The following is a 25,098-nucleotide window of genomic DNA, read 5'->3' on the forward strand; positions in this document are numbered from 1 at the left end:
TTTACGATTTACAAGATTTTCAGAGTCTTGAGAAAAATCAATTTTGCTTATGAGAGTTACTTCTGTCGCTGAAAGGGGCAGTAGAATTTAAGATCATTCCTATCTTCAATCTGCTCCTTTCTCTCCTTGACACCCAAGACATTAGTTTGGCATCTTTTTGGATTTGGAGAAGAAATGGCTTCTCCTTGACTGTTCACTTCCCTCAGATATTTGTGAACAGACTATGTATTTAGTTACACGTGTTGCTATGTCATCCTAGCAACCTTTCAAATCTCTCCACTTTTTTGCTGTGCCACCCCAGTCCTCCATGGCCAGAAGACTGTTGTCAAGTGGGCAGTGAAACCTGGGCAGCTGGCTCACTGGGGAACTCTGCCTTGAACTCCTATTACCTGAACTTTCAGGTAATAGGCCAGGAGACACGGAAAATGATGTCCATCCGCTTGGATATCCTGGTCTCTCAAGTGGCTGGAGGAAATATGAAGTTAGGAGACTTTGGGTTCGGGAAGACTTCCCTGAAGGGGTGGAGGGATAGACTGTGAGCCTGTTGTTTGGTAGGGCCCGCCTCTATATGTTGCCAACTTGTACTTCCCAAGCGCTTAGTACAGTGCTCTGCACACAGTAAGCGCTCAATAAATACATTTGAATGAATGAATGAATATAGAGGAACTGGCAGAGTGAAGAAAGAGAAGTAGTATCCTGTCTGCTTTCAGCTCCTAGAGGGCAGGATTGTGACTACCAATTCTCTTCTACTTCCCAAGTGTGTATAGTCCAGTGCTCCATATACAGTTAACACTCAGTACATACCACTGATTAGTTGATTTATTGGTTGATAAATAAACACAGACTGGAGTTGTCTGTGTGGAGACATTTCAGGCATCTGTTCAAACTCAGCTAGAGTCAAGTAGTTCTGAAAGATGTGTAACTACAATGGGTTGACATTTTTCTCTGGCCTGATTAATTAGGCATGTTGAGACATGCCTATAGATGAGTATGCCACTGAGAAGGAGGTTCAGTTGCAGCGTAAGTATGAACATCATATTCACTTTTCTCTTTAATGAGCACAAGGTCTCTTTCTTGTGCACGCACACACAAACACACACACACTTTCTCTCTCTCTCTCTCTCTCTCTCTCTCTCTCTCTCTCTCTCTCTGCAATGACAAGGTTTTTCCAACACCTCAAGCCCCCAGCTAAGCAGCAATGAAACAACACAGACACTCCTTTTAGGAATGACTTGGATTAGACCAACTTCCTTTCAGTGGTTCTCCTCTAGGATCTTTCTATTATCATTATTATTATTACTTATGGCATTTATTAAGTGCTTACTATGTGCAAAGCACTGTTCTAAGCGCTGGGGAGGTTACAAGGTGATAAAGTTGTCCCACAGGGGGCTTACAGTCTTAATCCCCATTTTACAGATGAGGAAACAGGCCCAGAGAAGTTAAGTGACTTGCCCAAAGTCACACAGCTGACAATTGGCAGATCTGGGATTCGAACCCATGACGTCTGACTCCAAAGCCCGGGCTGTTTCCACTGAGCCACGCTGCTTCTCTACCCTGGGCTTTATGTGCAATTCTAGAAAGATACATGGGGCTGAGCTAACTAGCCATGAGATATCGCTGGAATAGGTTGTGTAGCCTAATGGAAAGAGCCCAGGCCTGGGAGTCGGAAGACCTGGGTTCTAATTTTGGCCACTTGCCTGCTATGTGAACTTGGGTAACTCACTTCTCTGGGCCTCAGTTTTCTCATCTTCAAAGTGAAGATTCGATAGCTGTTCTCCCTTGTACTTAAGACTGTGAGCCCCATGAAGGACAGGGATTGTGGCCAGCCTGATTACCTTATATCTCCCCCCAGCCCTTATTGTGGTACTTGGCACATAGTAAATACTTAACAAATATTATTGTTGTCATTATTATTGTTATTGTTATTATTATCCACTTTCATAGCACAATTATTCCAGCTAGCTGGTCCCCCATCAGCTAGAGATCCAGGTCTGGTTTCCTATAGGTCTGCTATTTTTATTTTAAATGTCCAAACTCTTTCCACCTGGATCCTGCCAATGAGACCTAAGGCTCAGAAGCAGTATCCACACTCCCACTGACTGAAAAGGAAGCACAACAGCTGTAGAGTTCAGGTGTTTGTGGTCAAGGATCCCTCCCTGAAGAAAAATACACTAGTTTTCATTCAACTCTGCGTGCTACCACAAATTGTCCCATATGATGTCATCATATTATGCCTCATACTTTGCAAAGTACAGGTGATAGCACATGTATCGCAGCATCACAATTGCCTTAATGCCTGGTATCTTCAATTGCTCTCAGTGATTTTTGGTTTTTTAAGGTATTTGTTAAGTGCTTACTATGTATCAATTACTGTTCTAAGTGCTGGGGTAAATACAAGTTAATTAGGTTGGACACAGTCCTTAATGATGGCATTTATTAAGCGCTTACTATGTGCAAAGCACCATTCTAAGCGCTGGGGAGGTTACAAGGTGATCATGTTGTCCCGTGTGGGGCTCACAGTTTTAATCCCCATTTTGCAGATGAGGTAACTGAGGCACAGAGAAATTAAGTGACTTGCCCAAAGTCAGATAGCTGACCATTGGTGGAGCTGGGATTTGAACCCATGACCTCTGACTCCAAAGCCCATGCTCTTGCCACTGAGCCATGTTGCTTCTCCTTGCCCCACATGGGGCTCCCAGTCTAAGGAGGAGGGAGAATATGAGATCTGAAGCACAGAAAAGTGAAGTGATTTGCCCAAGATCACACAGCAGACAAGTGGCATAACCCCGGTCCTCTGAGTCCCAGGCTTGTGCTCTTTCTACTAGGGCAAGCTGCTTCTGCTCCATGAAACCATTCTGGTCCTTGTGCTTATGTGTGCATGTGGATGTGTGTGTTTGTTGATTAGATTTGAAGATGACACTACTGACAGAGGTACCTAAGCAGTATTTGGGCGGGGGGGGGGGGGGGGGAACTATGAAATTAACAGTCTACTCCATTTCTGTTATTGTCTTATGCTGTCAAGTTGTGTCCAACCCATAGCTATGCCAAAGACACATCTCTCCTAGAACGCCCCACTTCCATCTGCAATTGTTCTGGTAGTGTATCCATAGAGTTTTCTTGATAAAAATACAGAAGTGGTTTACCATTGCCTCCTTCCGCGTAGTAAATGAGGCTCTGCCCTCGACGTTCTCCCATGCTGCTGCTGCCCAGCTCAGGGGAGTTTTGACTTGCAGCTGATTACCTTCCACTCGCTAGCCACTGCCCAAACTAAGAATGGAATGGGTAGGCCTCTGCTTGACTCTCCCTCCTGTAGTCGCAATTGGTAGAGTACTGGAAACTCTCCAAGTGCGACCCCGAGAGCAGTCCACTCCATGGCATGGCATGAAAGGAGACTCTTTTGATCCACTGTTGTGTTACCGTGTTCAGAAATTGGTGCTGTTATAAAATATGCATCACTTTCAGAAAGATGCAGAGTCCAACTGCGCTCCAGATTGTCCTGGACACCAAAGACTCCTCTGATGCTCTGGAAGTCTGACTGTACCTAGAATGCTAGCTCCTTGTGGGTAGGGATCATACCTACTAACTCAATTATAGTGTGCTCTCCCAAGCACTAAGTACAGCATTCTGTACTCCGTAAACACTCAAAAAATACCATTGATTGATTGATTGATAATTGTCTACCATACTCTCACCAAATTATTTCACACTGAGACATTTCTGGGCTGGAGGGAATTAGGCTGCAACACTCTGTCCCTGAGTTTCCTTATCTGTAAAATGGGGACTGAATATCATTTCTTCCCCTCACTTAGATTGTGAGCCCCATGAGAGACAGGACTGTGTCTGACCTAATTATCTTGGATCTTCGCTAGCACTTAGTACAGTACTTGGCACACAGTAAGCACTTCACAAATACCACAATTATGGATATACACAGGAGGAGACTCAGACGTCAGCCGCGGTCCTTAAAATTTGTTGTTGCAATTACAAGCAAATATTTTGCAGCCAAAACAAATCTAAGTTGTATATTATTAGATTACAAAGCAGCCGAGAAATCATAAAACCTGTTTTCACAATGTGCAGTAAATACGTATAAGTATGTATAAAATTACGATAACATGTTATTTCTTTTTCAAGCAAAACTCACCTTCTCATCCAAGCCCTGCCCTCCTGTTTTTCCCATTGCTGTAGACAATACCACTATCCTCCCTATCTCCTGAGCCTGTAACCTTGGCATTGTCCTCAACTCATCTCTCTCATGCCACCCACATATTCAATCTGTCCCCAGATCCTGTCGTTTCAACCTTCACAACATTTCTAAAATCCGCCCTGTCCTCTCCATCCAAACTGTTACTATGCTGATCCAAGCATTCATCCTCTCCCGCCTTGATTACTGCGTCTGCCTCCTCGCTGAACTCCCTTCCTTCTGTCTCTCCCCATTCGATTCCATACTTCACTCAGCTGTATGGAGCATTTTTTCTAAAAAAAGCTTAGTCCATGTCTCCCCCACACTCCTCCAAAACCTCCAGTGACTTCCCATCCACCTCCGCATCCAACAGCAATGCCTTACCATTGGCTTTAAATTTCTCATTCAGCTTGCCCCCTCCTGCCTCACCTCACTGATCTCTTACAAACCAGTCAGCAGACTTCATTCCTCTGGTGCCGGCTCACCGTATCCTATACTCTCCTATCTCACTGCTAACCCCTTTCCTATGTCCTCCCTCTGGTCTGGAACTCCCTCCCCTTCCATATATGCCAGACCCACTCATCCCACCTTCAAAGTCTTATTAAAATCACATCTCCTCCAGAGGTCTTCCCCAATTAAGCCCTCTTTTCCCTGTGTCCCTCTCCTTTTTGCATTGTCTATGCCTTTTGAGCTGTGAACTTTGGACATTTGGTATTCACCCCATCCTTAATCTCCTAGCAATGATGTACCTATGCATAAATTATATATCATATAGTATTTATTCATACAAATTATCCATCTTCCCCTCTAGACTCTAAGCTCGTTGTGGGCAGGGAATGTGTCTACCTACTCTGTTGTATTATACTCTCCCAAGCAGGTAGTACAGTGCTCTGCACACAGTAAGCACTCAATAAATACCACTAATTTATTGATTCTATACTTCCTAAGGCATGCCTTTTAAAACCCTAGAACAACAAAGGCTAAATAAAACATTTGAATACAATGCAGTTATTCCCAACTTTAACCCATTGTTCAATACAGCAAAAGCAGCTATTGATTGATCTTCAGTGGTTTATTGATCTGCTTTTGTTATTTTCCAGCTTCGGAAGGCGGTGATGGATCACATATCTGATTCATTTCTGGAGACCAACGTCCCCCTGTTAGTTCTCATCGAAGCGGCGAAGAGTGGGAATGAAAAAGAAGTGAAGGAATATGCTCAAGTCTTCCGTGAACACGCCAACAAGTTAGTGGAGGTAAGTCAGGGTTTGAGAAAGTTTAAGGGGACAACATGGGGGATGCTGAAATATTTGTATACAGTGTTATCTTGGTCACAGTGTCATTGGAAGTGCTGAGGCTGGGCAGCCTTCGGTGTTTTCCTCTCAGTCTGGTTGAGAGAGCACAGGCCTAGGTTCTAATCCTTGCTCCGTCACTTAATAATAGTAATAACAATAATAATAATGGTATTTGTTAAGTGTTTTCTGTGTGCCTAGCACTGTTCTAAGTGCTGGGGGAGATGCAAGCTAATCAGATTGGACCCAGTCCCTGTCCAACATGGGGCTTACGGTCTTAATCCCCATTTTACAGTTGAGGTAATTGAGGCACAGAGAAGTAAAGTGACTAGCTGAAGATCACACAACAGACAAGTGGTGGAGCCGGGATTAGAACCAATGTCCTTCCGACGCCCAGGCTCTATCCACTAAGCCATGCTGCTTCTCCTCTGGTGTTTGGGCAAGCACTTAACTTCTCTATGCCTCACTTTCCTTATCTGTAAAATGGGGATTAATACCCATCCTCCCTACCCCCAGACTGTAAGCGCAAGGCGAGACAGGGACAGTGTCTGACCTGATTATCTCATCTCTACCCTAGCATTTAGTACAGTGTTTACCACATAGTAAGAACTTTAGAAATACCACAGTTATTTTAGCATTATTAAGACAAGGGGATCCAGGCTCCACTCCTTTCCAGAGAGCAAACCATTATTCAGAGGCCACCTGCTGAGCTGTTTTCCCTGAGGGCCACCAGCTCACCAATCAGTGAGAGTGGTCAGATGTATATCAGTGGCACCAGAAGCAGCTTCTAGGATTCTGAAGGATCCGAGGTCAGGATAGGTTGTTGCCTAGCTAATGGGCCAGAACTTCTTTTTTTTCTTTATATTTCAGAATAAAAGACAGAACTCACTAAGTGCACTACAAGCTCTAGAACTGTACACATTTTCAATTTAAACCCATGAGATCTGAGTCCCAATTTTTATCCCCGCAGCCTAACTCAATATCGGCCAGCTGTTAAGTGGCTTCCAAGACAGTGCTGAAATGGTTTCTGCCCATCCTCTCCATTCTAGAAGTGGTGCTCCACAATATTATGATCTCAACTTTATGGGAGTGTGGGTGAAGGTGTTAGAAATATGTGGAAATTACTATTAGGGACTAGTGTAAGAAGACTTTTGGCCCACATAGTTGAGAAGCAGCATGGCCTAGTGGAGTGAGCCTGGGCTTGGGAGTCAGAAGGACCTGGGTTCTAATCCCGGCTCCACCACTTATCTGCTGTGTGATCTTGGGTGAGTCACTTCACTTCTCTGTGCCTCAGTAACCTCATCTGTAAAATAATAATAATAATTTTGGTATTTGCTAAGCACTTACTATGTTCAAAGCACTGTTCTAAGCACTGGGGAGGATACAAGGTGATCAGGTTGTCCCATGTGGGGCTCACAATCTTAATCCCCATTTTATAGATGAGGTAACTAAGGCACAGAGAAGTTAAGTGATTTGCCGAGAGTCACACAGCTGACAAGCGGCGGAGCCGGAATTTGAACCCATGACCTCTGACTCCCAAGCCTGGGCTCTAGCCACTGAGCAATGGAATTAAGATTGTGAGCCCCATGTGGGATAGGGATTGTGTCTAACCTGATTATCTTGTATCTACCCCAGTGCTAACTACTGTCCCTGGCACATAGAAAGCAGTTAACAAAAAACATGAAAAAGAAAAAGAAAAACGTTCAATGTATCTAGCTTTTCAAAAATAACAACAAGGACTGTTACACTGGATGAGAGGTGATCTGTTGTTTCCTTTCTTTCCATTCCTCCCAGGAGAGCACTAAATAGGAGCCTTCTTAGTGCCTAGTACAGTGCTCTGTACATAGTAAGTGCTCAGCATATGCCACTGATTGAGTCATTGAGTCTTAAGCACAGTGGAAAGATGAGATCTGGTTATTTTTATCGTTATTTTTAATTTTTGATTATGGCTTTCATTAAGTGCTTACTGTATGTCCAGCACTGTTCTAAGTGCTGTAATAGATACAAGTTGATCAGGTTGGACACAATCCCTGCCCCATATGGGTTCCCGGTCTAAGGGGGGATGAGTTATCTTTCCTTTCCCAGGATCCACTGCTTAACTTGAAGATGGAAAGAAGAGTTTTTCCCTTCTGCCTTGGGGGAGAAAGCTTTCTAAAGCACCGAAGAGCAATGAAATGTGGTGACCTTTCCACTCCCAATCTCCTTTTTCCCCCAAAGCAAATGTGGAAAATGACAGCAGTCCCCTCACTTCATCTCAAAATGAGCATAATAATTCCAGTAGCAGAGCTGGTTCCAGGAGCTACCCCTTATTCATTCCAACCCCTTGCGATAATAATAACTATGGTATTTGTTAAGCACTTACTATGTGCCAAGCAATGTGGTAGATCAAAGATAATCAGGACAGACAAGGTCTCTGTCTCTCAAGAGACTCACAGACAAAGGGTGGAGGAGAACAGGCATTTGATTCCCATTTTTCAGAAGAGGAAACTGAGGCACAGAGTTGTAAAGTGATGACTTCCAGCTCCGCCACTAGTCTGTTGAGGGACCTTGGGCAAGTCTCTTAACTGCTCTGTGCCTCAATTACCTCATCTGTAAAGTGGGGTTTAAGATTGTGAGCTCCACAAGAGATGTGGACTATGTCCAACCTAATTAGTTTGTATCCATCACAGCTCTTAGTACAGTGCTTGGCACACAATAAACACTTAACGGATATGATTAAAAAAAATAGTTCAACCAGCAGGCAAATGGCAGAGTCGTAATTTCTCCCAGGACCCTGGACTCCAAAGCCATGCCCTTCCCACTAGGCCATGCTACTTCTCAAGATTCTGTCCAAGGCACAGCTTGAGTCCATAGGAGACCTGTACATTTTTGCTGAAGGGAGAAGGATGTTTCCCTCCGGCATGAGTCAAAGTATCCCTATGAACAGACAGGCCTCCTGTGTGGGGATGATCAGCAGGGCCTACATGTTCTATCTTTGTGGCTAGGAAGGAAGAACTCCCTTCGATACCCACATTGATCACCACCCAAAAAAGCTTTCCTGTGTTTCTTCATCAGTAGCCGAAGAACATCGGGGAGGACCGGAGTTTCAGCATCTGCGTCGGGAGGCATCATTTTCACTATGCCCAAGTGCCAGTCCACTCCATCTAGGGCTCCTTTCACCCATGGACTTCTGGTATAACACGGCATCGCATAAGCCCCATTCAACCTCTCACTCCATCAAAACAATTTTCTACCTCTGGGTTGAAATAGCAGTGTTTATCCTCACTACTCTCCTGTTCTCTCTTCTTCAGGAAAAACAGGGTTGGGAGGGAGTTGGCAATGGAAGGACAGGAGAGTTGTACTGGCCCAGTGACATGTAGCTTTGGGTCTGAATCTACTCAGGGAAACATAGACTTTTATCACCAGGAGACCTGCCTTCTGAATATCATATCATCCGGATCAACAGAATAATCTTTCCATTCATCCGCAGGCCTGACCCTACCACCGGCCTGAGCAGCCCTCTGTCCAGAAAGGCTGGCAGATAGGTGCGACTGGAAATATGGAGTTCCTAGGCCCCCAGGCAGTAGCTGTCAATCCAACAGATTCCTTACCCAATTAGGCAATGTGGACAGGACAATCCAACACTGAAATTACCTCATGGGCCAGTTGCAGACTTGTGGTGTTGAATGCTAATGAACGTACTAGTAGCAAACTTCTCTATTGCCAGCTGGCCATTAGTGCCATTAAGACATGGGCAAATCACCATTCAGTGCAGCAAATAAATAATGGCCAATGGATTTTCATGGTCCCTGGCTCAGAGCATTTATCTGTGCTCCTTGGCATATGAACTTTCATTTGAAAACATAAAATAATGCTGTGATTAGGTTGTGTCACCTTCATTTGTAGCCATAAGTTTATTTGAGGAAATTTTATGGGGAATATTAAACGAAGATTATCCGTGTTGCTTATTGGCTATGGTTCGAAAACCAGGCTGCGTTCCTGGAACAACATGTGGTGCAACTCATTTTCACGAGTGCTTGAGTGGAAAATATGTGGATACTCTCAACAGCATTCCTGGAGAGCCCTTGGGTTTTCTGGGATATTTAGGAAGGTAGAGCTGAAAAGGTGCTTGACTGGAAAAAGCCAGTGGAAAAAGTAGCTGACTCCAAGTCAGCCTTTTTTTTGCTTGTCGCTTTTTTTGTTTTCTGTTTTTAAAATGGTATTTGTTAAGCACTTACTATGTGAAGCAGCATGGCTCATTGGAAAGAGCCCAGGCTTGGGAGTCAGAGGTTCTAATCCCAGCTCGGCCACTTGTCAGCTGTGTGACTTTGGGCAAATCACTGAACTTCTCTGTGCCTCAGTTGCCTCATCCGTAAAATGGGGATTAAGACTGTGAGCCCCATGTGGGACAACCTGATTACCTTGTATGCCCTCCAGCGTTTAGAACATTGCCTGGCACATAGTAAGCACTTAACAAATGCCATCATTATTATTATTATTACCAAGTGCTAGGGTAGATACAAGATAATCAGTTTGGTTACTGGCTGTCTTCCACAGAAGACTCACAGTCTTAATCTCCATTTTACAGATGAGATAACTGAGGCTCAGAGAAGCTAAATTACTTGCCCAAGGACACACAGCAGACAAGTGGCAGAACCAGAATTAGAATCCAGGTCCTCTGACTCTCAGACCCGTGCTCAGTAGAATAATATAGAAAATTAGAACGCAATGGAAGTTATGTGTCCTCTTTTCCCAAAGCTGTTACAGTTCAGGCTACTAAATGATGTCCTCCTCAGCCCCAGAGGCCTGACCATAGCTTTCAAAAGTGCTTAACTTTTCCCAGGAGCTGACCCTCAGGTGGTTTCATCATCCCCCTGTGTGGAGGCAGGAAACTGGAGGGAATGGATAAGATGATCTCTCCTGCTCCTTTCCAATCAATCAATTAGTAGTATTTACTGAGCATTTACTATGTGCAGAGCACTATACTAGGCATTTGGAAGAGTACAGTACAACAGATTTAGTGGACATGTTCCCTGCCCATAGTGAACTAGATCCCCTGGGCTCTGATTGTGCTCTCTGGAAGGACTCGCCCTCGGGGCTTATCTAAAATGCCCAGGTATTTGCTGTTTACCTATTCCCTTTCCCTTCTGTGTCACCTTTGCACTTGGATTTGTACTCTTTATTCACCCCACCCTCGGCCCCACAGAACTTCTGTACATATCCATTTTTTATTTTAATGTCTGTTTCCCCCTCTAGACTGTAAGCTTCTTGTGGGCAGGAAGCATGTCTAACAACCCTGGCATACTGTGCTCTTCTAAGTGCTGAGTACAGTGCTCTGAACACAGTAAGCACTCAATAAATATGACTGATTGATCAATTTACATTAACAGAGGGTATTAGATATGATTTTAATGGTGTTTTCTGTTTCAATCCATGAGCAACTTTTTTTGAATGGGTCTTTTTTCACAGTACATTGTTCTATGAATTATGCACAACAATTTGAATTAGAATGAATTAGCATAATTGCTGGCTTCCTCTGAAAAATCCCTTCCCTATTTGTCTCCTGATCTTTCCCTCCTGTTCCCTTCCCTACTGAATCCTCATTACCTTCTAACTTTTTAAGTTAGCAGTTAGAAATATTCATTGTAAAAATGGCCTCTGCCCACTATGTGAAGATCTCTGAAAAGAAAACGTGCCTCAAAATTGAATAACCCATAGTTAAAAGAACCCATTTTTCCAATGTCTGTAGGTTGCTAAAGACGGGCTTGAACATGTATTCTCTTTCACTGGATACACCGCTAAATGAATAAATTGGAGACTTCGTCATCAGCAGTGGTATTTAATGACCCCTTACTGTGTGCAGAGCACTCTACTAAGTGCTTGGGAGAGTACATTCCCTGGCCATATTGAATTTACAGTCTAGAGGAGGAGACAGACGGTAATATAAATAATCAATTTATAATATATAATTTATAGATATGTACATAAGTAATAAGTGGTAGGACAAGTGTCAGATGCCCAGAGGTCACAGATCCAAGTACATAGACTACACAAAATGGAGAGGAAAGGGAAAAGAGGGCATTACTGGGGAAGGCCTCCTGGGAAAATATAAACTTAATACAATTTTGAGGGTGGAGAGAGTGGTGGTCTGGTGCATATGAAGGAGTGGGGAGTTCCAGGCCAGAGGGAGGATATGAGAAAGTGGTCAGCAGTAAGATAGATAATATCAGGATACAGTGAGTAATGTGGCACTAGAGAACTGAAGTATGTGGGCTGGGCTATAGTAGTAGATCAGTGAGGTGAGTTAGGAGGGGTAGAAGTGATTGAGTGCTTTAAGGCCAATGGTAAGGAGTTTCTGTTTGATGTGGAGGTGGTTGGGCAAGCCTTGGAAGTTTTCTTGAGGAATGGGGAGATGTGGACTGAACTTTTTTTTTAGAAAAATGATCTGTGCAGCAAGAGTGAAGTAGGGACAAGAATGGGGAGAGACAGGAGGCAGAGAGGTCAGAAAGGAGGCATATGGAGTAGTCATGGCAGGCTAAGATAAGTGCTTGGATCAGCACAGTAGCAGTTTGGACGGAGAGGAAAGGGCAGATTTGAATGATGTTGTGAAGGTTGAATCCATAGGATTTGGTATCATTGAATAGGTGGGTTGAATGAGAGAGGTAAGTCGAGGACAACGCCATGATTATGGGCTTGTGAGATAAGGAGGGTAGTGGTATTGCCCACAGTGATGGGAAAGACAAAGATAGGATAGCGTTTGGGTGGGAAGATAAGGATTTTTGTTTTGGACATGTTTAGTTGGAGGAATTGGTGGAATATCCAAGTGGAGATATCCTGAAGGCAGGAGGAAAAGCAATTCTGCAGAGAAGAAGAGAGGGCAGGGCTGGAGATGTAAATTTGGGAATCATCTGCACAGAGATGGTAACTGAAGCCAGGGGAAATAAATGAGTTCTCCCAGGGAGTGGGTATATGGAGAATAAAAAGGGACCTAGAACTGAGCCTTGAAGGAGCCCCACATTCAGAGAGTGGAAGACAGAGGAGAAGCCCGTGACAGAGACTGAGAAGGAGTGGCAAGGCAAGAGAGATAGGAGGAGAACCGGGAGAGGACAGTATTTTTATGGTACTTGTTAAGCACTTATATGTGCCAGGTATTGCATTAAGTGCTGGGCAAGATGTAAGTTAATCAGGTTGGACACAGTCCATGTCCCATATGGGGCTCACTGTCTTTTCCCATTTTACAAATGAGGTAACTGAGGCACAGAGAAGTTAAGTGACTTGTCCAAGGTCACACAACAGACAAGCGGCAGAGCCAGGATTATAACACATGTCTTCTGACTCCATGTCCTATGCGCTATCCATTTGGCCATGCTACTTCCCACTGACAGTGTCAGTGGAACCAGTGTTGGATAAAGCTTCAAGGAAAAAGAGGTGTTCCATAGTGTTGAAGGCATCTGAGAGATCTAGTAGGATTAGGATCAGATTTGGTGAGAAGAAGGTCAGTGGTGACCTTAGAGAGAGCTGTTTCTGTGGAATTTCTCCTCCAAGAGGTCTTCCCAGACTAAGCCTCACTTTTCTCCATCTCCCGCTCTCTTCCGTGTCGCCCTGATTTGCTCCCTGTGCTCTTCCCCCCTCCCAGCCCCAAAGTAGTTATGTACATCTCTGTAATTTTATTTATTTCTGTTGATGTCTGTCTCCCCCACCACTCTAGACTGTGCGCTTGTTTTGGGCAGGGAATGTCACTGTTTATTGTTGTATTGTAATAATAGTAATAATAATGGCATTTATTAAGCACTTACTTGTGTGCAAAGCACTGTTCTAAGTGCTGGGGAGGTTACAAGGTGATCAGGTTGTCCCATGGGGGGCTCTGAGTCTTAATCCCCATTTTACAGATGAGGTAACTGAGGCCCAGAGAAGTGACTTGCCCAAAGTCACACAGCTGGCAATTGGTGGAGTCGCGATTTGAACCCATGACCTCTGACCCCAAAGCCCATGCTCTTTCACGCTGCTTGTACTTTCCCAAGCTCTTAGTACAATTTCCCAAGCTCTTAGTACAGTGCTCTGCACACAGTAAGTGCTCAATAAATATGATTGATTGATTGAATGAATGAGTGAAGGGAGTGGAAGCCAGAATGGTGGGGATCAAGGAGAGAATTAGAGAAGAGGAAGTGGGGACAGTGACTAAACAACTCTCTCAAGATGTCTGTAGAGGAATGGTAGGAGGGAGATGTGGCAATAATGAGGGAGCCTTAAGACTATATACTTGCAGTATTTTCCCTCCTATTCGAGGTGATGTTCTGATGGGGCAGTTGACCTCTGGGTCTTGATGTGACAGAAAATATCAATGTAGAACTGGCAGTAGGAACTTGTATTTCAAGTGACATGTGAGTGGCTAGCAGTCACAGCCACCTTCAGAGACTATATCTTGTCCTAAGCAATGGATTTTAAATAGATCTAGCCCTGGCCAATCAAGAATTAACACTTCCAATATAGTTAGCACTCTCCCAAGTGCTAGTACAGTGCTCTGCACAGAGTAAGGGCTTTGTAAATACCACTGATTGACTGATTGATAGGGGGATTAAATACTTATTCCCCCTCGTATTCAGACTTTGGAAAAGGGACTGTTTCTGACCTGGTTATTTCATACTGCTTGGTATAGGGATTGGCGTGTAGTAAGTGCTTAGCAAATACCACAATTTTCATTCGTATGTGTATGGTAAATAAGTCGATGAAATTGTTACATTCTGTGTGAGCAGTCCTTGACCTGATGAGCTCTGTTGTGTCAGTGTTCCTTTAAGAGAGGGAATGTTCCAGGAGGACCCAGGAAGTCTGGGAGAGCTTGGTTATCTGGCAGAAGAAGGGATACTGAAAGGCTCATTGTGAGTAGCTAAAACTTATAAATAAATAGGTCATTTTTGTTTCATAAAGCAGGCTGTGACTGGGTTGAATATAATGAAGATACTGTTTAGTAGAGATGGGATGACAAGAAAACAGCAAAAAAAATGTGCTATGATGGATGGAGGAAATACTTGATAGGAAAGTAAAAACTGAGTGGGGTTGGGGGACTGACAAGCAGTAGCCCTAGATCCTTTGTATATGTCCATATTCTCTACATCAGCAGGGTGGTTTTTTTATTCATAAAATTGCACTGTTGTGTTCAATTCTTGGATTTCTGTGCACAGCACTTAATAGTACTGATTGACTGATAGATTGTCCTAGTGGAAATAGCAGGGGCTTTGGAGCCAGAAGATCTCTATTCTAATCCTTGCTCCACCACTTATCTACCTTATCTACTGTGTGACTTGGGAAAGTCACTTAACTTCTGTGCCTCAGTTGCCTCATTTGTGAAATGGGGGTTCAAAACCTGTTCCCCTCACTGTTAGGCTGTGAACCTCACGTGGGACAGGTGCTTGTGTCTGACCTCATTATTTTGTAGAGTCCCCAGGGCTTGGCACCTATTAAGAGCTTAATGAGAAGCAGCTTGGCCTTAGTGAGAAGCAGCATGGCCTAATAGGTTGAGCACAGGCCAGGGATTCAAAAGAACCTGGTTCTAATCCTGGCTCTGCCAGTGTTCTGCCATGTGACCTTGGGCAAGTCACTTCACTTCTCTCTGCCTCAGTTACCTCATCTGTAAAATGGGAATTAAGACTGTAAGCCCCATCTGGGGCAGGGACTGTGTCCAACCTTGATAAGCTTGTATCTACCCCAGTGCTTACAGCAGTGTTCGGCACATAGTAAGCACTTAATGGATGCTATTATTATTAATTATATTATTATTATTATGTTGAATGAAAGGGAATAGGTCAAAGGAATAGATTTGCATCCCAGTGAGTCATACCATGGTCTCTGTTGATGCTGGTCAGTGAGGACTTCAACATTCATCTCTAAATTTGTTTTCTTTTGTATAACTATAGTCTGGCAGGGAAATCCGAGGGAAAAACCCAACTCTGCAGGGAAAGGAGAAAGCTCTGGAGAATGAACCTTAAATTTGGGAAGCCAAAAGACAAACCTGGGAAGACACATTCCCTGCCTTCCTTTCTTCCTCCTTCACCTCCTCCCATCATTTTCCTCCTTTTTTTTAGTCCCTCTCTCATGCCTCTTCCTGCCACCACCACTTCCATACAAGGTTGCCATGGAGTGAGGAGGACAGCATAATAATAATAACGTTGGTAGTTGTTAAGTGCTTCCTACGTGCCAAGCACTTTTCTAAGTGCTGGGGTGGGTACAAGGTAATCAGGTTGTCCCACGTGGGGCTCACAGTCTTCATTCCCATTTTACAGATGAGGGAACTGAGGCCCAGAGAAGTTAAGTGACTCACCCAAGGTCACTCAGCTGACAGGCAGCAGAACCAGGATTTGAACCCGTAACCTCTGACTCGCAACCCCATGCTCTTTCCACTAAGCCATGCTGCTTCTCAGCACGCAGAATGCTGCTCTCTGGGGAAACTTCATGCTGTGTGACCTCATGTATTTTAACTTGGTATCAGCCAAAGCAGCCCAATCATTGTGTTTAAGAGCTACTCTTGATTACTAACTGTCTTTGATGAGTAGCCTAATTGGCAAGAGGAAGACATTAAATATAATGGAAACTAAGACTTCTAAATGAAGATATTCTGAATACCTTTGTCTCAACTATTGCCCTCCTCTCTCTTACTTCCTTAGTGACCTCCAAAGGGTCGGGGGAAGACTCCATTATTCCTGAGAAGCAGAGCAACTAGGAAAATGCAGAACAGCATGTGTATTCAAATTGATCCACGCTTAAGAACTAATTACAATGTGTACCTTAGCTTTATTGCTAAACGTTTTTCTGTAAATAGTTCTCAGGGAAATGGGGCTGTTTCTACACATCATGGTTTAAGAACCAGAAAAAATGGAGGAGAGGGGATTAAAGTTAAGACTATCTACACTGTCCTAGGATGTTTTCTGAAGAACAATTATACTTGCAAGAAATTATCTATTAGCTCCAAACATACATGAAGGAAGCCTGGTGTGAAGAGTCAACCTGACTTCCATGGAGATAATAATAATAATAGTATTTGTTAACTGCTTACTATGTGTCAAGCACTGTTCTAAGCGCTGGGGGGGATGCAAGGTAATCAGGTTGTCCCACGAGGGGCTCACAGTCTTCATCCCCATTTGACAGATGAGGTAACTGAGGCACACAGAAGCTAAGTGACTTGCCCAAAGTCACACAGCTGACAGGTGGTGGAGCCGGGATTAGAACACACAACCTCTGAATCCCAAGCCCAGGCTCTTTCCACTAAGCTACACTGCTTCTCGAGATGCCGTGCAGAAAGAAGGGTCAGGGGTGATGAAGCCTGTTTCCACCAGGCTTCCTCCAGTGCTCACCTCAGAAGTACTGAGTACTATCCCTTATCTACCCATCCCCATACCAACCTGTCTTCCTAACGACCTTAAGGTTAGGAGGTAGAACCACCATTTCCCCCAGGTAGAAGCTAGCTGTTCCTTGGGTGGGCTTTGGTACAATCAGGGAGCCCCCGCAAAAGGATGGGCTTTCATGAAAAACGTGATATGCCTTCACAACCTCAACTTAATGCTATTTAGCCTACCTGTGCTGAATTGTGAGAAATTGTACAAAGGGCATACTCCCATCCTGCTAAGTGGATAATGATTCAGTTAACCCCAGGAAGGTGCAGGCACACCTTGTGAAATTGTTTGAGTCTACTTTTAGTTTGGTCACAGGCAGACGTGCACAGCATGTTTCACTGAGCAATGTGACACCATCTTTCAAGCCAGGTTGCCTAGGTATTGCTGAATTTGGGGTTCAATCCAGCACAATCAATTTCCTCTGGAAATGTGGTGCTTAATATGTAGTCCAAGAAAAAGAGTACAACATCCTCTCAAGATTATCTCTTATCAATATCATCTGGTTATGTTCAAGTCTGGGGTAGTCCAGTTTCATCTGAATCTGTCTGCCACTGACCTCGGGAAGCCCTGCAGGTTGTCAGAGCTGCAGGTAGAGTTGTGACTCTCATCAACACGTGAAGCATTGTTAAGCACATTTCTCAAGACAAATGGATTTGACATTTTTTCTCTGGTAACTAGATCGTCAGCATCACACATCTTTTCATGAGTCCCTTAGTCCTATTGTGTTAAAACACTCTCTGTGTGAAATGGGCTGGGAGGCAGCCTCTCTCGGTTGGCATCATCCCTGATCCCACACCGAAGAAAGTGATGAAAACTCCCCCAACATGGTCCAGAACAATCTTCCCTCAAAATTTTATTTTCATGGGGTGGGAGGAAGGAGTGGATGTGCAGAAATAGTCAAATGTCATGCTGGATCACTTGTTAAATAGAAAGAGTATCAAATTTGCTCTCTCAAAAGTCAGGATTGAATGCTATAATTACTATTAATTAGCATTTATATGGTACTTTATATTGCAGCACAGTTATTTATTAGGTAGGCAAGGCAGTGACATTTGCTCAAACTCTGTGGGAAGAAGCACTGTGGTCTAGTGGAAGGAGAATGAACCTGGGAGTCAGAGGAACTGGGTTCTGAACCCAGTTCTGCTACCTGCCTCCTATGGGATCTTGGGAAAGTTACTTCATTTCTCTGCATCTTAGTTTCTCTATCTGTAAATTGGGGTTTCTATAGCTGTTCTCCCTCCTTCTTAGACCGTGAGGCCCATGTGGGATAGGGACTGTGTCTGACCAGATTAATTTATCTACCCCAGCATTTAGTACAGTGGTGGACACAGAGTAAGAACTTAACTATTTTTATTATTGATTTTGGACAGTTAAATCCATCAGGGGCTAAAAGAACAGAACAGCATATTTTGAGAAGTGTGAGTTCCATTTGGGATGATATTCAGAGAATTAATCATAGCCCATCATTCACACAAACTACAGAACAAATGAGAGATCCTATGCAACAAGTACAGTCCGTTGTGAAATATATATTTGGGCAGGTGCCCCTTTAAATGTCACATTTACAGCATGTACAGTTTGGGAAAAAAGCAAATTTTCAAGGATGAACATAAAAGGAAAAAAAAAACTGGTTGCTGTCTTCAAGGGCTAGTGACAATGACCAGAATAGATTTAACAGTGACATTAGAATTCGGTATAAGGGGAGGATTGCTTCATAAGGAATTGAAAGTTTTTACTGGATTTCTCCTCACACAAGATTAACTAATCAAAAATTAAATACAATTCTTTCCCTCATAAGGATAGATAAAAATGTCCCATTTTTTACAGACAAATCTTATATGAACAATGCTTTGGACTTCTATTCCTTTCATGCCATAGAAAACCTATTCAGGAACTCTTTTCTGGGTTTTTTTTTCCTTCCTCTGTTGCATGTGAGTCAAATTTCAGAATTTCAACCCGAAACCTAAACTCTGAATTTACTCCCTTTATGTGTATTTAAGTAAGGTTGAATTCAAGTAATTAAATAAGGCTGTCATAAGCATCATGAAGGTGCTCATCTTATTTATGCCCAGAGTACCTAATCTCTGTACTGATGTCAGCAAAAGATCAGAGGAAAAGAAAAATTATTCTACTCATCATGTCTGGTCTGCAGCTTCCTGGAACTTTCAAAGATTTCTGAAACCCAGTGAGTCATACCGTTTTGTTAAAACTGAAGCTAACTAGGAATTGAAAATGTGTCGGTTCCCAGCTTGCCTTCCCCTGGCTCCTAATATGGTTACAAGCTATTCTCTGGATAGCCGTTTTACTCCCTGCTCCAAGTGATACCTATGGGGTCTTGGCTTCATCCTTTTCAGACTTATCTGGGACAATTTCCCTTCACCTCAGTTTTACCAACTCTCTCCTAGATGAGATTCTGACTATTCTGAACCAGGCTTCTGCTAGATGACTCCATGTTGTTAACCCAGAGAATCAATCAATCAACCAAAAATGGAATATACTGAATGTTTACTGCATACAAAACACTGCACTAAGCACTTGAGAAAGTGCAATAGGGTTGGCCAACGTGACCCAGATCCAAAAGGACTTTGGCGTTAGAGGGAGGGGCAAACATCAAAATGGATGAGGGTTGCCGATTTGTACTTCCGAAGCACTTAATACAGTGCTCTGCACACAGTAAGTGCTCAACAAATATGATTGAATGAATGATAGGGGAAATAATGGAGTATGAAAATATTTACCTAAGTATTATGGGCTTGGGGATATGGTAATGATCAGTAAGAAAAATATGGTTTTGTGTGTGTGGAGTCTCCCTGTCATTGACAAGGGACAAGCTCTGTCCCTTGTCAAGGTCCAGTTAGGAAATGTTGGGACCAAGCGCTGTGCAGAGGGATGGACTGTATTCCTCCAAGAGATTTGTCCAGCATTCTTTACACCCTCATCCCTACCAGCTGTGTCCCGTTGAGGCAGTGAGTGTTGGAAGCAAGGAACCATATCACAAAACTGCTATAGATCACCCGTCTTACTGTACGGGACATTTTTCTCTAGGATGGAGGGGGTTTGGGTGACTTACTGCAGCATTTAGAAATCACGACCAGGACGCTGGAGGAAAAACCCAATCCCTTGGACACAGCTAGAGTCTTGCTAGCCAGAGAGCTGAGAAGAGATGGCAATAAATCAACCAATTAGTCAATTGCATTTATTGAGGGCTTACTATAAGCAGAGCACTTTACCAAGAGCTTGGAAGAGTACACTATAACAATATTACAGACACATTCCCTGCACACAGCAAGCATGCAATCTAGGCGAGGAGACATACTTGAATATAAATAAAGAAATTACAGATGTAGTAATAATAATGACATTTATTAAGCATTTACTATGTGCAAATCACTGTCTAAGCGCTGGGGAGGTTACAAGGTGATCAGGTTGTCCCACAGCGGGCTCACAGTCTTAATCCCCAGTTTACAGATGAGGTAACTGAGGCACAGAGAAGTTAAGTGACTTGCCCAAAGTCACACAGCTGACAGTTGGCGGAGCTGGGGTTTGAACCCATGACCTCTGACTCCAAATCCCATGCTCTTTCCACATAAGTGCTGTGGGCTGAGCCAGGGGATGGATAAAGGTAGTAAGTCAGGGTGACACAGAAGGATGTGGAAGAAAAGGAAAATAGGATTTAGTCAGGGAAGGCCTCTTGGAGGAGATGTGCCTTCAATAAAACTTTGAAGCCGAGTAGAGTAATCATCTGTCAGATACAAAGAGGGAGGGGGTTCCAGGCCAGAGGCAGGACAGGGGTGAGATGTCAGCGACAAGCTAGGTGAGATCAAGGTACAGCGAGGAGGTTGGCTTTAGAGGAGCAAAGTGTGAGGCTGAGTTGTAGTAGGAGAGGAGTGAGGTGAGGTAGGAGGGGGCAAGGAGATTGAATGTTTTAAAGTCTATAGTAAGGAGTTTCTGTTTGATGTGGCGGTGAATGGGCAACCATTGGAGGTTCTTAAGGAATCGGGGAAAATGGCTTGAATAAAAAAAGTACAGAAAAAATGATCTGGGCAGCAGAGTGAAGGATGGACCAGAGTGGGGAGAGACAGAAGGCTGGGAGGTCAGCAAGGAAGCTGATAATCAAGGTGGGATAGAATCAGTGCTTGGATTAATCAATCAATCAATCGTATTTATTGAGTGCTTACTGTGTGCAGAGCACTGTACTAAGCGCTTGGGAAGTACAAGTTGGCAACATATAGAGACAGTCCCTACCCAACAGTGGGCTCACAGTCTAAAAGGGGGAGACAGAGAACAAAACCAAACATACTAACAAAATAAAATAGAATAGATATGTACAGGCAAAATAAATAAATAAATAAATAGAGTAATAAATATGTACAAGCATATATACATATATACAGGTGCTGTGGGGAAGGGAAGGAGGTAAGATGGGGATGGAGAGGGGGACAAGGGGGAGAGGAAGGAAGGGGCTCAGTCTGGGAAGGCCTCCTGGAGGAGGTGAGCTCTCAGTAGGGCCTTGAAGGGAGGAAGAGAGCTAGCTTGGCGGATGGGCAGAGGGAGGGCATTCCAGGCCCGGGGGATAACGTGGGCCTGGATTAACATGGTAAGAGTTTAGATGGGGAAGAAAGGATGGATTATAGTGATGTTGTGGAGGTTGAGCCAACAGGATTTAGTGGTAGTTGGAATATGTGGGTTAAATGAGAGAGAGGAATCAGGGATAATGCCAAAATTATGGGTTTGTGACATAGAAAGAATAATTGTGCTGTCTACAGTGATGGGAAAGTCAGAGGAAGGATGGGGTTTGGGTGGGAAGGTAAGGAGTTCTGTTTTGGACATGTTAGGTTTGAGGAGACAGCAGGAAATCCAGCTAGAGATGTCTTGAAGGCAGGATGAAATGCGAGACTGCAGAGAGGGAGAGAGATAAGGGCTGGAGATGTAGATTTTGTTGTCATCCGCATAGAGGTGGGAGTCGAAGCCACAGTGGTGAATGAGTTCTCCAAGGGAGTGGGTGTAGATGGAGAATAGAAGGGGACCCAGAACTGAACCTTGGGGGACACCCATAGTTAAGGAGTGGTGGCAGAGGAGGATTCCCATAAAGGAGACTGAGAATGAGTGGCCAGAGATATTTGAGGAGAACCAGGAGAGGATAGTGTCAGTGAAGCCAAGGTTGGATAATGTTTACAGAAGGGGGTGGTCCAGCGTCAAAGGCAGATAAGAGATGGAAGAGGATTAGGATGGTTGGATTTGTCAAGAATGAAATCATTTATAACCTTTGAGAGGGAGGTATTTGTGGAGTGAAGGAGACAGAAACCAGATTGGAATGGGTCAGGGACAGAATTGGAGGAGAGGAACTTGAGACAGTGTGTGTAGACAATTCGCTCAAGGAGTTTGAAGAGGAATGGTAGGAGAGACATAGGACAATAACTGGAGGGAGCTGTGGGGTCAAGGGAGGTTTTTTTTTAGGATGGGGAGACATGGGCATATTTGAAAGCAGTGGGGAAAAATCCTTTGGAGAGTGAATAGTTGAAGATGGCAGTTAGGGAGGAAAGAAGGGAAGGGGCAAGAGTTTTCATAAGGTGTGAAGGAATGGGGTCAGTTGTGCAGGTGGAGGGGGCAGATTTTGACAGGCAGCAAGAGAGTTCCTCTTGAGGTTCTGCTGGAAAGATGGGCAAGTTGAAGGAGGGGCAGGAGGAGGGAGGGACTGGGGAGAGCCAGGGAAGAATTTAAGGAGATCATGCCTGATAGTTTGAATTTTCCCAATAAAGTAGATGGACAGGTCATTAGGGGTAAGAAATGGGGGAGGTGGGGGGACAGGGCATTTGAGGAGGGAGCTAAACATCTGGAACAACCAGCAAGGGCAATGGCCATGGGTGTCAATAAGGATGGAGAAATAATTTCGCTGGGCAGAGGTGAGGGCAGAGTTAAAGCACATAAGGATAAACTTGAAGTGGACAAGGTCAGCTTGATATCTAGATTTCCACCAGCAGTGCTTTGACATTCATTCACATTACTGAAGGAGGTGAACTATGGAGGTGATCCAGGACCGTGGGTTAGTGGGAGAGCAGAGGCAGAGAACATAGCCTTTCTCAAACACTTTACCCTGCTTAGGGCCAGCTAACCTTACTGCCTGGATGACCAGTGCCGACTTAGTTTGAGACCTGTTAATGCTTTAATACCAAACAGTGTGACCTAATGGCCTGGGAGTCATAGAACCTGGGTTGTAATCACAGCTCTTCCACTTGCAGGCTTGTGACCTTGGGCAACTCCCAAATTCCCTGTGGCTCAGTTTCCTCCCTGTAAAATGGGGATTCAATACCTACCTATTAGCCTGTGTAGGACAGCCGCTGAGCCCGATCTGCATGCATCTATCCCACTGCTTAGAACAATGCTTGACACTTAGTAACTGCTGAACAGATATCATAATAATGCAGTAGCCTAATCAATTGTATTTATTGATCACTTAGTTTATATAATAGTACGTGGTTGATAGATATAGTACATCAGAGTGAGGAATACTATGTGTTGCCAACTTGTACTTCCCAAGCGCTTAGCACAGTGCTCTGCATACAGTAAGTGCTCAATAAATATGATTGAATGAATGAATGAATACAAAGGTGGAAGTAGCATGACTTAGTGGTTAGAGCATCGACCTGGGTGTCAGAAGGACCTGGTTTCTAATCCCACCTCTGCCACTTAATAATAGTAAGAATAAGAAGAATTGGGTATTTGTTAAGCACTTATTATTTGTCAGACACTGTACGAGGCTCTGGAGTGGATACAAACAAATTGGGTTGGACACAGTCCCTGTCCCATGTGGGGCTCACAGTGTCAATCCCCATTTTACAGATGAGGTAGTAATACTTGACTTAGCATATTTTGGACACATAATCAGGAGGACTAATTCTCTGGAGAAGACACTGATGCTAGGAAAAGTCCAGGGAAGAGGCAGTACGGCAGCTAGATGGATAGAGACCATAATGATAATGGAAGAACCATTAGAAAGGTTGCAGATTATGGCAGAGGACAGGATGTTCTGGAGAAAGTATAACCATAGAGTCACTATGAATTGGAAATGACTTAAAGGAACTTTAATAATATTAGTAACTGAGCCACAGAGAAGTGAATCAACTTGTCCAAGGCCACACAGCAGACAATTGGTGAGGCCGGGATTAGAACCCATGACTTTCTGACTTCGAGGCCCATGCTCTATCCACTATGCCATGCTGCTTCCCTTGTCTGCTGTGTGCCCTTAGGAAAGTCACTTAACTTCTCTGTACCTCAGTTATCTCATTTGTAAAATTGGTATTAAGATTGTGAGCCCCATGTGGAACGCGGACTTTGTCCAACCTGATTAGCTTGTATCTACCTAGAGTTTAGTACAGTGCCTGACACATAGTAAGTGTTTAACAGAGATAAAAAAAAATTCCTAAGGGTGATTCACAGACCACTTTCTTCTCCTTCCCCATTGATCTGGGACTGAATGTCTTTTGATGTGGAGCCATATTTCTCTCTGCTCCAGCTACTCACTGTATCTCCCCTCATCTGATCAAATACTGAGAAACTTAATTATCTGTTCTAATGAATGCAAAAGCTCTAATGGACCCTTATTAGGGTCCTCCCTAATGGCCAGACAGTGCTTCTTTGGCCTATAAATAACCCTGAACTCTAGTGAGCATATACTGACTGCTTTATGTCTTCCCACCCTTCTTTCATCTGACAACTTTCCCATATTTTAGGATGAAAAAGCAGTATTATTCCTAAACCTGTCCTGGTCCATTTAAATGTTGAGGCAAAGGATTTTCCTAGAAATTGCATACCACTGACTGCAACATTTAAACTTCAGTGGAATGAGAGGTGGGGCAGGGAGTGTTCTTTAATTAGGAAAGAACTTAAGTCAATGAGAGAGAATGTATCTGAAGAGCCAAGAGTCTGGAGAATTAATTAAAGGGAAGTTTTACCCTGTAATTTTTAAAAGAATACATTTAAAAATAAATGATTCTTAGAATAGGTCATTTTTTTCTGAGTACAAATCTTTCATTCAACTGCACGTGATAACTGGCTCAAAATGGATGTATCTGTAACATTTCAATCAGTCAACCAATTGCACTTACTGAGCACTTCCTGTGTGCAGAGCACTGTATTAAGCACTTGAGAGAGTACATTATAACAGAATTGATACACATTCCCTGCCCACAGTAGCCTTACAATCTTGAAGAGGAGACAGATGTTATTATAAAAAATGGATGTGTATAAATAAATGATAATAATG

General features: G+C 43.6%; 1 protein-coding gene and 1 non-coding gene across 5 annotated transcripts in view; one reads left to right on the forward strand and one right to left on the reverse strand.

Annotated features, from left to right (window-relative positions):
- The window catches only part of CTNNA2 (catenin alpha 2), a 1,073,907-nt gene that overhangs the window by 837,921 nt on the left and 210,888 nt on the right, over nucleotides 1-25,098 (forward strand). For all 4 annotated transcript variants that reach the window (XM_038752080.1, XM_038752081.1, XM_038752083.1 and 1 more), the window contains one exon: nucleotides 5,284-5,436. In XM_038752080.1, the coding sequence (XP_038608008.1) occupies nucleotides 5,284-5,436 (153 nt within the window). The remainder of the gene's footprint in view (nucleotides 1-5,283; nucleotides 5,437-25,098) is intronic.
- On the reverse strand, nucleotides 3,226-3,363 carry LOC119933898. Its single transcript, XR_005452765.1, has one exon. It is a non-coding gene; the product is annotated as a small nucleolar RNA SNORA7 (small nucleolar RNA).

The sequence above is a fragment of the Tachyglossus aculeatus genome, chromosome 10, assembly GCF_015852505.1.
Source record: "Tachyglossus aculeatus isolate mTacAcu1 chromosome 10, mTacAcu1.pri, whole genome shotgun sequence".
NCBI lineage: Eukaryota > Metazoa > Chordata > Mammalia > Monotremata > Tachyglossidae > Tachyglossus > Tachyglossus aculeatus.